General features: G+C 46.8%; 1 protein-coding gene across 1 annotated transcript in view; it reads left to right on the top strand.

Moving 5' to 3' along the window:
- Positions 1-13,829, top strand: part of PAPPA (pappalysin 1) — a 170,444-nt gene that overhangs the window by 90,693 nt on the left and 65,922 nt on the right. Inside the window, exon 10 of the mRNA XM_042830695.1 lies at positions 8,379-8,575. Coding sequence (XP_042686629.1) covers positions 8,379-8,575 — 197 coding nt within the window. The remainder of the gene's footprint in view (positions 1-8,378; positions 8,576-13,829) is intronic.

Below are 13,829 nucleotides of genomic sequence, written 5' to 3' on the forward strand. Positions count from 1 at the left end.
CTGCGGCACGCTCGCCCATCCTCGTGCTGAAATTTATCACCTGTACTCTTTTTTGTTGTTGTTTTTTTCCCCTCTCGCGGAGCAGATTTTGCATCTTGTATCTGCCCTGCACAGGGGCCTCACTTTGCCTTTTGGTTCGTGGAATAAGAGTGAACCACAGGGACTGACGTACCCCTCTCCTGTTCCCGGCTGCTTTGCTTTTTGCCTTGCTTGTGGTTTCACCCAGGACACCTGGTTTTTGGCATTGCTGAGCAAACTCGAGCAAAATCCCATGCAAAACAGGCCCCACTTGGAAGAGTTACGATTTGCAGTTGTGCAAACCCAGAGCCTTTTAGCGCTTGATCTGTTCCCACCAGGCTGTTGGGAAATGGGTGTCTAATAAGCAGCTGAGCACCTCGTCCTTGGTGTGCACTCTCCCACAAACATCGTGCACATGCTTCCAGATATATGTGTGTGCATTGAAAAAGAGTGCTGCTTTCATTTGCATTCCTTTTGTTGAGTGTGATGTGCATTATGCATTGATTTAGCTCTCCAGTGCTGAAGAAAGAGAAGGATATAATAGAAAAGATGCAGAGATCAATAAAAAAGAAGGGAGGGGGAGAGAGAGTAATATGAAAAGAGATGAGTAAAGACCGATAGACTCATTGCAAACCAGCTGGAAAGTGGCTGCAAAACTTCTATCTAGCTGTAAGTTTGCCTGGTAATTTATGGGGTTTTGAACCACATCTCACTGGTGTTATTATTGCTGCACTTTATCTCCTTTGCTTGGAAGGGCTCCGCGCTGAAGCCTTTGTACAGCAGTGCGGGGCAGCACTTCTGCTGCCTTTGGCTGAGGGTGTGGGGTCAGGCACACATCTCCCTGGGCACTGGGTTGGGACTTGGGGTGCGAAACACCACGAGAAGGCACAGAGTGTTTAGCTCTTGAGTTTGCTGCCGATTTCTGGCGTGCTTGCAGCATTAGTCACAGTGGCTGTTCGGAGAGAAGTATGATTTTAATTTGTCAGCGATCCGTTAACACCTTTTCTTTTGCTGCCGCTTGGCCCCAAGAGCTTGTTTGGTCCCTCACAAATCTGGATCTGCCCTCTTCCTCCTGGAGGCCTCTCCCTCCAGCTGTGAGCCCTACCTTTGTGGGAGCTCTGTCCTTTACCTCTCCCATTATCCATAAATTAAGCATAGCACTTTCCCCTAATCTTATTGTTTGGAGGGCTGCATTGCATTCAGGGAAATGATTAATATTCATGAGCTTGCTATCTCCGTTTGGTGCATAATCCTCTGGGGAAATTGCAGTGTTAAATGAGTGACACAAACTTAATTTTATATGTCTTTTCTTTCCTTTCCTTCTTTCTTTTTCCTTTTTTTTTTTCTTTTTTTTTTTTCTTTTTTTCCCTTTCTGACACAGAAGTAATGTGCTTAAAACACATTGATGGATGACCATCCATATTCATTGTGGGCATGCTTTGAGAGCATCCCATTCCCTCCCCTCCTGTCCCCTGCACGGGAGCACAGCTGTGATGCAGCAGCTAATGGGGATTTCTCCCACACACAGCACTCAGGGCCTGGCGTTACCCCACCAAGGGCTCACAGCAGGGTACAGCATGGGAGAAGCAGAGTTGTCTACCAGGAGAAGGTCAGCATCTCATAGTGCATCAATAGGAGTAAGGCAGTGAGGAAGCGGCTTGCCGTGGATGGAGAAGCTGAGGATCTATAGCAGAATTTCATAGCAGATAGCAATTAATTTACTGACTGGCGCTGTACAGATAGTATTTGTGTCAATCCTTCAGCTTAAGGCAAATACTTTGAAGCTGACTGTTTCCTGCGGCTCATGGGAGTGTGGCTACATGTTCCAAAATGTCTAAGCACTCATTTGGCAAGTTAGTAATAACAACATCGTCATGAAGTCTCTGAAAGTGATTTTCAGATTGTCATCATTAATAGTGCTGTCTTAGCAGGGCCAGCCGAACCACAGCACACAGGCATCTCAGGCAGCAAAGCACAAAGGACAGTTGCTTTCTTGTGGAGGAGCGTGTGGGCTGGGGTGGCATTTGCCTGCATTTTTCTCTTGGCCAGTGACTCCAGCCCAGCTCAATCCAGCTTTGGAGTCCAGGACACAGCTGCAGCGAGAGCCCAGCAGTGGATTTCTCCTCTGCTTGCTGTGTCCCTCGTGCATTGCACTCCTGGTGGATCAAAGAGGCTTCCGCAGCCGGTCATGCTTCCCTCCCTGGAGCACCCTCTGTGACTCAACAGCAGCTTGCTGTGCTCTGAGGGTGATGCCGGGCACAAGACCTCCCTTTGCAATAACATCCAACCACACGCACAAACAAGCTGTTTGTTTTCCTTAGTGAGTGGCAGCAGCAGTTTTCCTCCTGGGCTCCTTCCCAGGCTCTCAGCAAGCGGCCAGGTGTCAATGGGAGCAGTTGCTGCCTCGTGTGACAGAAATCTCAAGATTTGCAGTTGAACGGGCTCCAAGTGCAGCTAATAACTCTGTGTAAGGAAATACAGCACTGCTTTTGCAATTTATCCAAACACCAAGAGAGGGAAACAAGGTTGGGTGGAAGAGGATTGCAACTGGGCTAGCTTCAAGATTCAGAACAATCATGGGGCTATTGTGTGTTGCATCAGAAAAATGTTGTGAGTTCCATCGGTTCTTTCTTCTTAAGGTATTGTTGTGCTCCCCTAGCATGGAGGGAAGGCCACAGTGGCTTCTATTGGCTACACACAGAACATGTAGGGTCTTTCCACCACTGCCAGCAGCACAAAATATTCCTCTGCTTAAGTGACAGAACTCTGCGTTCTTGGAGGTGAATATCGAGTTTCTGAGCTGGGCAATGCGAGGAAGCCAGAACCGTATCTGCAGCGTGTGGATCAATTGCATCACTGCTGCACTCTGACTGCTCTCCCATCCCAATGTGATCAATCAAAGACCCAACCCAGGGACGCACTGCCACAAAGCTCACGTCGTGCATACAGCTGCCTCCTGCAAGGCCCCTGGATGCCCTGCAGTAGATTGCAACACCCTCCTTTACTTCATTTCCAAAGTGTCTGCTTTATTTCATTGAAGGAAAATGTCACCGTGTATTGATAGGCGACTTGATTTGGAAAGGTCTGCCCGAGCTCTGTGCAATGGTGTTGTGTCTTTTCCGATCAGAATATCCAGGAAGGAAAATAACTCTCGAATATTTTGCTGCAGCAGGAAATATCTCTGCCTCTGGCTTCTGCAGTGCTAAAGAAGAGATTAGCAGATATCCTGGAAGCAGCCACATTGCTCACCCTGCTCCCGCTGCAGCCAAAGGTGAAGCTCTCAGAAATAAACGGGCAGGTTCTGCGCTCCCTCAGCCTCCAGCCATGTAGATCTGCAGTGCAACTGTTCCTGCTGTTGTGCTGGAAACCTCTGGATACATTTCTCCTCATCTTTGGACACCAGGAGCAATGCTGGAGGTGCCATTAAGTGACACGGGTCAGATCCCAGTCCTGCAGGAGCTGCTGAATTGCAGTGAGGTCAGAGTGGACCTTCCAGGGGTTAACATGTGCAGCTTGCTCCACTCCAACAATTTGTAACTTTGAGACAATGCTTCTGCATTTTTGTGTCCCCCATTTTTTCCCTTCTTTTTTTCCTCTTTTTTTTTTTAACTCGGACAAATAGTTATGTGGCATGAGGCTTGTTGTAGTTGGAAGGATCCCCAAGTAAACAGCTGAGCTTAAAAATACTAATTTTTTTTTTTTATTATTATTCTGTCTGGCCTTAAAAAAAATAATAGTAGTTATTACACAAAAGAAGACTTAAGCTGAAGGCAGTCAGAGCATCCTGGCTGAAAACAGGAAGCCGCCCCAAGTGTCTGTCCCCAGCATGCTGGCCATGCAGCTTGGACATTAAAAGCCTCGTCAGAGGATGTGCCCTCTGCTATGAAGTGGATCTCTTTATGTCTCTTTTTTTTAATGAGGTGGAAGGCTGCCTATCACAGATAAGTGTATATCCTGCATGTCTGCTTCCTGATGCGTGCCAGACTTGGTTCGTGTCACTGGAGTTTTTCTGCCCTCGCTTTGAACAGGTGGTGGTGGTGGGGAGGAGGCACTGCCCTGTGCCCTACCTGGTGCATCCTTTTGTCTCTGAACCCAGGGGATGGGGCTGTATAAAACTGTGTGTTGCACTAAGCTTGAGCACCTTCAGAAGCATGGATAAATGGAGCTCTCATCATTTTGTGGTGCTACACACAATAGTAGCCCCACGGTTATTCTGGGTCTTGAAGTCCAGTTGCAATAGGCAAGTTCTAGGAAACATGCCAGGTTTGCCAATCTGTTTCTCCAACAAACCCCCTTTGTGGATGTCAGAGAAATCTTCACTAAATCAAAGATTTTGTTTTCCCACCATCCCAAAACAAGGGACTTGTGTTGGTTGCCCCATCCCTGCAAACACCCAAGGTCACGCTGTTGGGGCTCTGAGCACTGATGGAGCTGTGGCTGTTCCTGTGCATTGCACGATATGGGACCAGGTGCCCTTTAAGGGTCCCTTTCAACTCAAACCATTCTGTGATTCTGTGACTTAGATTTGGCTCTGACATTTTGGTGCCCTCAGTGAGGGCTTTGTCAGATAAAAGCAGCTCTGACTGCCTGAATGAGCACATGCTCCCTGAGTTCAGCTCAGTATCCTTGAGCATCTGCTGTCATCCCCCAGAGCTGCTGTCTCCTGCTGCCAGGTGCTATGCCTGCAGATATTTTGCTGTTCTAGGTTTAAGCTGGATTTGCAGGCAACTGCTTTTTAATTTTTTGAAGTCATTTTTCCTTGAGGAAAATCAGATTTACTTCATGTTCTCTTCCCCCATATATTATTTGAATCACATTCCACTCTAAAGTGAGTGGTGTTGATGAATGCAGTCCATGGCACAGGTCCTGTTCAGCCAACACATCCCCGTGACCTTCATCAGGGCTTTGCAGCCTACAGACCTCTGTGGAGACAAAAATTAGATTATATTATCAAGGCCCTGGATGAATTTCATGGAACAGCAGCCAAGAACAGATCAGAAAAGGCATTCTGCACCTCTATGGAAACAAAGATGTTTGCTATTGCCTACTAGAAATACACATCCTGACACTGCCTTCCTGGGCTATGAGCCTGAAGGGCTGTGGAGATTCAACCGAGCAATGTTCAGGCACTGTGGAAAGGGAAAAAGCCTTGGTTGGATTTTATTCTGGGAGGGCAATCACGGGAAGAAACAATGTGGTCATTTTCCAGTTTGCTTCTGAAAAGAGAAAGCCCAACCTCAAAGCTGCTGAGCGTCGCAGAGCATGCTGAGGGTCAGCAGTCTGAGCCACGAGGAGCTGGGTGCTGTAGGTCAGTGGGACCTCATCCCCTCCTCAATGGCTGGGAAGGGTTTTGCAGAAGTTCCTGTTTTTGCCACCACTTCCAAGTAGGAAACCAGGAGGAAGGAAACGTGCCCTCTCATCTCACCGGCGCTCCCTTCAAAGCATGGCTTCAGGATGACGTGTCAGCACGGGGACTTGCAAATCTTCCCCAGAAGAAAAATAAGAAGCTGCTTTCCCTCATCATTTTCACATCACGTCAATGTGAGTGGGCACTGCAGGCAAGGGACGCGCGCTGCAGAGGGGCTGGTGACAGTGTGGCTCAGTGAGACTTTGTTAATCATTCAGGCAGGCTCCACTGAATTCAGACATCACAGTCTCTCCATTCGGTTCCTCCCTCGGGTGTTGCAGGCTCCGAGCAGACAGATTTATTGGGGTCTTAAGCATAATCAGGAACAAATTAGCCTCTGTTAGGATCACACACTGGCCTGGATCACAGCTATTCAAGGGCTGCCTTCCCATCCATGTGAGCATGAATTAAGTCATCTGATTGGAGTAGGTCTTGAGTATTCTTTTATCCCAAACACATGATCTTATCAGAAGCCCATTACGTTTATCATCGCATTAGGAGGGAACATTTGGAGCCAGTGCAGGACTGTGTTGGCTATATAAATGTTGTGCTTACTTCACTGCCTCTCGTGAAAAGAAGTCCAAGCTTCGGGGAGGCAGGGGAAGTAGGCTGTGAGATTCTGGCTGTGTTTGCATCACTAGGGCTGTGTAAAAGGTGTGTGCATGTGTCAGTGTCAGTGTCAATGTTCGTGCAGCAGGATGTGTTTGGGTGCCAGTGTGTCACTGCAAGTGTACGTCTGACTACTCATAGGCTGAAGATTGAGTATTTTTAATACAGTAGGGCTGTCCTTTTTTTTTTTTTCCTTTTTAAAGAAGTAAGCCTCTTTTCATTAAATGACAAAATCCAAAAAATAGGTATTTTTGTGTATTTGGATTTGTTTTTGAGGCTTTTTGCTTGCTGACCACAGCCTTTCCAGAGCTGAGCCTTTCTCAGAGGTGTCTGCTGAGGCTCTCGCTCAAACTGGGACACAGTGCTCTGCAGCACCTGAGCTGCTTTGCTTTGTCCCGCTGTTCTGGGGCATGGCAGAGATCTGTCCTATGCCTTGATACATCTCTACAGGGCAAGAGGGAAGCAAGTCTCCATTATGTGGAGCTCTACCCCTTCCTCGGGCTCACCAGGCACATGCTGAGTCTCTCCCCCACCTCACTAGTGTGGCATTAATGCACCCCATGGCAGAATAAGGTGTGACACAGCTGGGGCTCTCAGGGCCCATGAGCAGTTCAGCGTCACATTCCCAGCTGGGTTGGTAGCAGATGATGGGGAGTGGGGCCCTGCTGGCACTGGGGCCCTTGGGCAACATGAGAGGAAGGGCCGCAGGCCATTGCAGTGCTTCTAGGTTGCATTAGGGCCCATCTGCACATAAACCCCAGCCCCCTCCCACTGTGGTGTAATGTCTCACCCCAGGGAGACATTGTCATCCTCTTTCTGCAAAGCGCTCACAGCGCTGCTCCTCCAAACCCTTCAAGGTGTGTGCTACATGCTCAGTGGCTCCTGGCCACGTGAAGATTTTAAGATGTGACTTGTTAAGAAGCTTGGCCACCCTTTGAATATGACCTCAGACACAGAGCTGTGCTCGCACTGCTGAACAGCTTCCAGGCTCACTTTTGCCAGCTCCGAGTGCTGGCCCAGCAAGTACACACTTCCCCACGCTTACCTCGTATGCAAGTTGGCTGCAGAGGTTGTGATGAAATGAAACCACGGTGACATTGTTCCCTGACAGGCTTCTCCATTCTTTCAAACTCGTACTCTCTCAAAGACCTGCAGTTTTGCACAGAGGATTGGGAAGAAGGGAGTGGAAAAGGAGGGAAAGTCATTAAATAATTGAATCGCAATAAAATGATTTTTTTTTTTTTTTTTTTCTGGCTCATGATGGTATTTCACTGAGTAAACTATGATGAAAAATAAACAAGGGATTTCGTAGTTTGGAAGTAGCTCAAAATTGAGCAGCCGTTGGATTTTCTGACACCTAGCTTGAGATAGTCCAATGCTACCAACAGGGCTGTCCTTGGGGATCGTTTCCATCAGTCCAGCTTGCAGCTCTGGCTAATTTCCTACCATTTTTTCAGCAGGCTTATTTGCCAGACAAAAATACAACAGGCTGTCAGAACTGGATACCTCTGGGGACTGGCAATGATAATACAATACAAAATAGGATACCAACAGGTCAAAGGTTTCCATTTCACAGAGTACTCTAATGACTGAAAGTCATTATTGCTACGCAGTCTGTTTGAAAAGAGTAGATGGATCTTGATTCAGTTTTTAATGGGCCGGTGTTAGAGAAACAACCTCAAAAATTTGGCATCTTTGTTGGTAGTCTCATTAGAGAAGCCACAGAATAAATGGACAAGGATAATAAAGTCTCCTGCTGCTTTTGATCCTTTCAGGTCAGATCTGAGTTACGTTGGTTGAAGCCGTGTGCGTATGTGGCAAGCTCACCCTCACACGATGCATACTCCGTCTGCTCTTTGGACAAACTGATCTGCGTGGCCCTTGGTTGCTGTGGCTGTGATCCTGGCTGTTTTCACCATCTCTAAATTCACAGACGCTGTTGTTGTTTTGCGGATATCTTTTAAGAACAAAAAGGGAAACGTGGTAGACCAGACCTCTGCTGGCTTTTTTCCATCCAAGTCAGGGATGGAAATGGATGCCAATACCCATGTTCTGTTCTTGTGTGTTTTTAATCTCTACTTTCTTCCTTCCCCATCCTTTTAAATAGCGATAGACAAAAATAAGCAGAAAATCTCTTACTGTAAGGAATATTTTGAGGGTTTTGCCCAATAACAAAATGAGCTGTTCCTGATGAGCGTCCTTAAAATCACCTTCTATTGGCCAACGCTTTTACTTCCCAGTGCTCTGGACCAGCAGATGCACCACTAGTGTTATCAGATCCTAGCAACTAAGCCACAGACATGTAGCCGTGTTGCGACTTTTCCTCTTTGGTTTCTTTTGGCAGATGAACCCAGCAGGTGTTATTTCCACGATGGTGATGGAGTATGCGAGGAATTTGAGCAAATGACCAGCATCAAAGACTGTGGCGTTTACACTCCCAAAGGCTTCCTCGATCAGTGGGCTTCCAACGTCTCCGTCTCCCATCACAGCGACCAGCAGTGCCCAGGCTGGGTGGTCATTGGTCAGCCAGCAGCAACCCAGGTAAGGGAAGCAGACTCTGTTACCTCCCCTTGAAAGTGGAGTCCATCAAGGACATTGATGAATGTAACAAGATGGTCGACATTCATGTGTGCCCGCTAGCTCACCAAGGAAGTTGACAGCCATTGCCCTCTTTCTGAGTAGTGATGGAGCTGAAATTCTGTTCCAGTCATCCATCTGGAAACTGGCTGAAGTCGTGCTCTGCTCACAGTAAGCTGTGTAGCAGTCACCTCTAGCAAACTATCACCACCCAAAAGACTAGGCAGGCTCTCTGCTGCCAGCACAGGGTTCTATCTTGTGGCAATGAGTTCTGAAGGCTAATGTAGAATAATACAAAAGAGTGTTCTTTCTTTTTTAATAGTTTTGTGTTTTCTGCCTCCCGGTTTCATAAAAGCACCCTATTGTTCTATTCTGAGAAAGGTCCCTTCCATTCCCAAAGCCATTCATTAGCTTTAACCCCTTTCTTACATGTCTCCTTTGTAACATAAATAGCCCCAGTTACCATAACTTTACCTTTTGTCTCCCTGAGAGAATTAGATCCAAATGAGTTCAAAAAGATGTTAGATAAATGCCTAGAAAACAGAGCTGTACACGATGCAGATGCAACAGCCCAGATGCTACCCTCTGATTTAAGAAAGCCGGCATTGCTTGTTTTTTTGGTTTATTTTTTTGGATTTTTTTTTGAGACTACAGCAAGAAAAGGATCATCACATACAAGAGCTACTTTGTATATTCTCCCTTCAGCATCCACCATTGCCCCCTGCTAGGCAGAACAGTGAATCAGATGGACTTTGGATTTGATGCAGCCAAGTTGTTCTTGCAGTCTGGTTATCTGGGAAGTGTCCTGGGTGGGCAGTGCAGAGAGGAATGCAATGTCACAGATATGACAAGTGGATTTCTCTGTGAATAGTAAACACCAAGCATTTCCCCTTGGCTTGCAAGAGAAAAAATCTTTATCCAAGAGACGTGGCCTTGTTCACATTGCTCAAGTCTGTAACAAATTAATGACCAGGTCAGTTCTAAAAGTCCGAAGCATGGTTAGCTGGCACGGTACCAAGACAGAATTGAGCCCAGTATTGCCTTCTTATCACGGTCTCATTTATTATTTCACACTGGAAAAGGAACTTTCTTCTGGACCCCTACCAATGCCTTCGTCACTTTGTTCTGATTGGAGCTCTGTGGGCTGCAGTACCACAGTCTGCTGTCTCCAGTTCAGGTGCTGCTGAATGTGTGTGTCCCTGAGCCCTCTGTCCCCATCCCACTGTGATTTTCTGCCCTCATTTTCTCCTCGTGCTCTGGTAGGAATGCAGCCACTGTGCAGTAGGCAGCATATGGTCGCGCGGTGGAGAAAACACCACTGTGAACACACACAGCAGAAAGCCCTGCTGTGTCCCTACAGCTCAAGCATGTTTGTTGTACCCAGAAGAGATGAAGTTGTCACAGCCTTGTTAAGAAAAAAACAAGGAAACCAAGCTGTTGTATTTATAGGCAGAGCACTAGCATATCACACACTGGCGGAGTGAATGGGAACATGCCTCCTGTTATTGGCTGGGCCCTGGGGAGATAACAGTGTGCTATTTACTTCCAGCAAAAGGAATTTTTGCTTTAGCTCAGCTGGTTGTATTACACCAGGGCGGGCACATGGGGTTCATTGACCTTTTTAATCATACATGTTGGGAAAGCCTTTGTTTTCGCCAGGAACAGGGCAGACTTGCAGCTTGTGGAGGAGCACCTGACTTGTCGCTCTGGGGAGGTGAGGTGGGGCAGCAGGTCATCACTGTTACCTAGCGGAGTGCTTGAGATGAAAATTAACCCAGCATCTCCTCTAATCACCGCTTGTAATGATCACTGGTGTGTAAACATGTTTGGCTTCATTATCTGCGCAAGCACTGAGCCTTAGGGGGTTTTGTATTGATGAAAGGAGCACCTTTCTTTACCCAGATATCTGTCAGAGTAGGTTGTGTGCTTGCTGGTGTTGTGCAAACTTTTCATGTTGTTGCTGGGTACTTTCCTGATTAATCAGAGTGGCATTTGTGTTGGCTTCTCATCAGGAATGCCATGAAAGATATGTTTGAGTGCAGTGCGCAGTAATGTACAGAATACATAAGCTGCTTGTTTGTTAGCCATCCCTGTTTCTCATAATTCCCTGACACTCTCAAAGCACTTGAAAGCATTTTAAGGATGTATTTCCCAATTTAAAACGTTTTCTCATCCTTAGCTATCTCGAGACCCATTACTCCGCATGGCTGTGTTTCTGCATTAGTTTTGCTCATCCTGTTTCCGAGCTCCACGTTTCTCACTGTGGTGCATCTCAGCCATATCTACTTATTTACTCTTATTTACTCTTGGAGGACGGTTTACGAGCAAAAGCTGGAGTGGACTTTCTTGATGTCATAGGGTTCCTTCTGCAGGTTGAACACCCTGGCCCTGTTTGCACAGTTCCTTAAGACATCGCCTGTTTCTTGTTCTTTAGGAGCAGGACGTATGCCCTTGCTTGTTGTTTTGAGGTGGATCTTCATTACATGCTCATATGAGGCTGCAGAATGGCATCATACTATGGGAGGAGAAAAAAGTTTGCAGTAGAAGATTTGTTTTGAACAACAAAATGCTTACAAATGACACGCTCTTGGCAAACAGATACACATTTGAAAAATGAAAAGGTCAGAGAGCCCCCCTTCAGACAATCACTCTTTCTGCACAGGCAAGGCTGATAGACGGCCACTTCTACTTTCCTGGCAGCCACTCTTCAGTGCAGATTAAGAAATATTCACAGTACTGACAGCATCATATTTAAAGCCAGAGAGGACTAGTCAGCAACATCACGCCAGCACAGAAATGCGAGCGCCAGCACAGGGTATTTTTACAGCTTGATTTCTAATCTGACATCCTCCGCAGATCCTCAGTACCTGTTATCAGCTGCAGGAGGAATTCAGCAATAAGGGCTGTGCACGCTCCCGGGCCGTTCTTTTCCCTGCTGCTCTTGCAGTGAGTTTGTAAACAGCCTCTCCTTGTCATCCGCCGTGTGTGAAATATTATCGGTGTTGATGGACTGGTTGTGTGGGGTTTTCTGCAGCTCTGTTTATTTCTCAGGGCTTTTCTTGTGCTAAAGATTATTGATGCTAGCATTAAGTCATCAGCTGGTGTATGCTGGCAAGGACTACAGAAAGGCAGTAGCTCTGGGCAGATTTATACTAGCTGAAGGACAGATCCAGTCGGCATAAATAGGCAGACAAAGGGCACTCCGACTGATCTGTTTTGTGAATAGCTGCCACTACTGGAAGTCCCCCGGGACTTGTTTGTCCAACCAGTTCCTATCCAGCGAGGATCAGGCTTCTCACCACCAGCAGGAGGGGGAGGATGTGGCCTTCTTACACCACGTAAAGCACTCCTGAGCCTGGCAAAGCGTGGGCTCAGAAAGCCAGCCATTGGTCTCCATGCTGGATCCCAGCTTTACCATTACCAGTGAAGATCCATCAGTGAGGGCTGCTAATTAGGAACACGTGGTGTGTGGGCACTGTAACAGGATGGCTGTCCTGTTCTTGCTGTGGCGTTGGTGGACTCAGTTTCCATGATCCCACTGCACACTGGTTGGAGCGACCTGGGAAGAGATGCCATTGCTGCTTTCCTCTTGCTGGTGACCTCTCCTGCCTCTGCAGAATAGCTTATCTGTAGTTTTCTCTATGGCATTTATAGCAGAGGAGCATAGGAGGGCACTGATGGATCTTTAGGTGGCTCATTGATGACCTTTCTGTACCTGTTACAGCAGCATGTGATCAAGACTTGAAAGCTGGTGTTTACATTGGTGATTCTGAGCAGCAGTCCCCCAGCAGCTTTGTCTTTCATTGTATTTTCTCCCAGTTGCACAGAAGCTGTTCAAGTCACTATATATATATACTATACATATAGTTATATATATATATATTTCTTCCTATATCACTGTCAGTACTGGCTTTTCCCCTGTGCAGGAAGAACTGCACATCTTAGGCACAGTTAATGAAAAGGGGGCTCTTTCCTGAGGCTGCTGGATGCACAGATCCTGGGATTCATTTTTCTTCCCACACTAACACACCCTGCTCTCCCCCTGGGTACCCCACAGGGGCTGCTATGGAGTAAGAAGCTGTGGAAGAGGATTCTTATTACATCTTTCCCACAAATAGAGGCCCCCTCCTGCCCCTATTGCAGTTCCCACAATTGCACTCATCTAGACTCACTGCAACAAACATAGTCTTCAGCTGTCCAGAGAAAGATGTCAGCAATTGCAGTATACCTGAACTTTCCAACAAAAGGAGAAGGCGAGAGCACAAAAATATTTTGAATACTGGCAGAAGTAGCATGGCAGAGCAAAAGCTTCAAGGCTGGTAAGAAAATACTGTGACAAAATTGAAGAGAAAAATGATGGAGTTCTCTGCCACACAGTTTTACTTTGACTAATAAATATAACGCTGAAGATAATTCCCCAAAGATCCGGCAAAGCCAGCAAATGGGGCAATCTTGAACAGGAGTGGGGAGAGAGGAAACCTGCAACTTTTAATGGAGAAGCCATTCCTTTCCTTTGGGGTGATCTTGCTGAGAAGAGGGAGGGTGTCTGTCTGTCGGCTCTGCAAGTGGCCCTTTTTGAACTTCCCCATTCACAGCCAAGTCCTGTTGCTCTTCAACGGTAAAGGGTTTTATTGTGGTTGGTGGAAGAGAAAAAGATCCCCATTTTTAATAAGATGATTTGCTTCGCAAATGTCTTTGTTATTTATAGCTGAGCCAGGCTTTGAACTGCTGATCTCTGGAGGTTGAGTACAAAATCCCGCTAAGAAAAACCATTAATGGAGGAACCATGAGTGATCAGAGACCAGTTCTGGAAAAAGATGAACTGGACACTGCACAGGCTGCCGCAAGAGGAATGTAGCTTTGCTGTACTCGTCTGAGCACATTTCCAGTGCTGGCTCATGCACCACAGTTCAGAGAATTTCCAAGTCAAAAATTAGTTCAAGGGAGCCCAAAACTGAGTCCTTCTTTCAGCCGTCCCGCAGATACTGCAGAGCCTCCTTCACCAGGAGCTGGGGAAGGGCATCCCTAAGCTCAAAGCTCGGATGAGTTCAGGCAGGGGAACTCTGGGGAACGCACCTGCCTCAAGCTATGGTATATTTCATATCTTTTCAGTGAATACGGATTAATTAAGCCTTTTCACAGCCACATTCTCTGATTTCCAGTCCATTTAATAGACTTGAAAATCAGGGAGCAGAAAGGTGAAGCAACTGTTTGAGTA

This window comes from Centrocercus urophasianus, unplaced genomic scaffold (genome assembly GCF_019232065.1).
Source record: "Centrocercus urophasianus isolate 14NV4802_14NV808 unplaced genomic scaffold, USGS_Curo_1.0 seq_34, whole genome shotgun sequence".
Taxonomy (NCBI): Eukaryota; Metazoa; Chordata; class Aves; order Galliformes; family Phasianidae; genus Centrocercus; species Centrocercus urophasianus.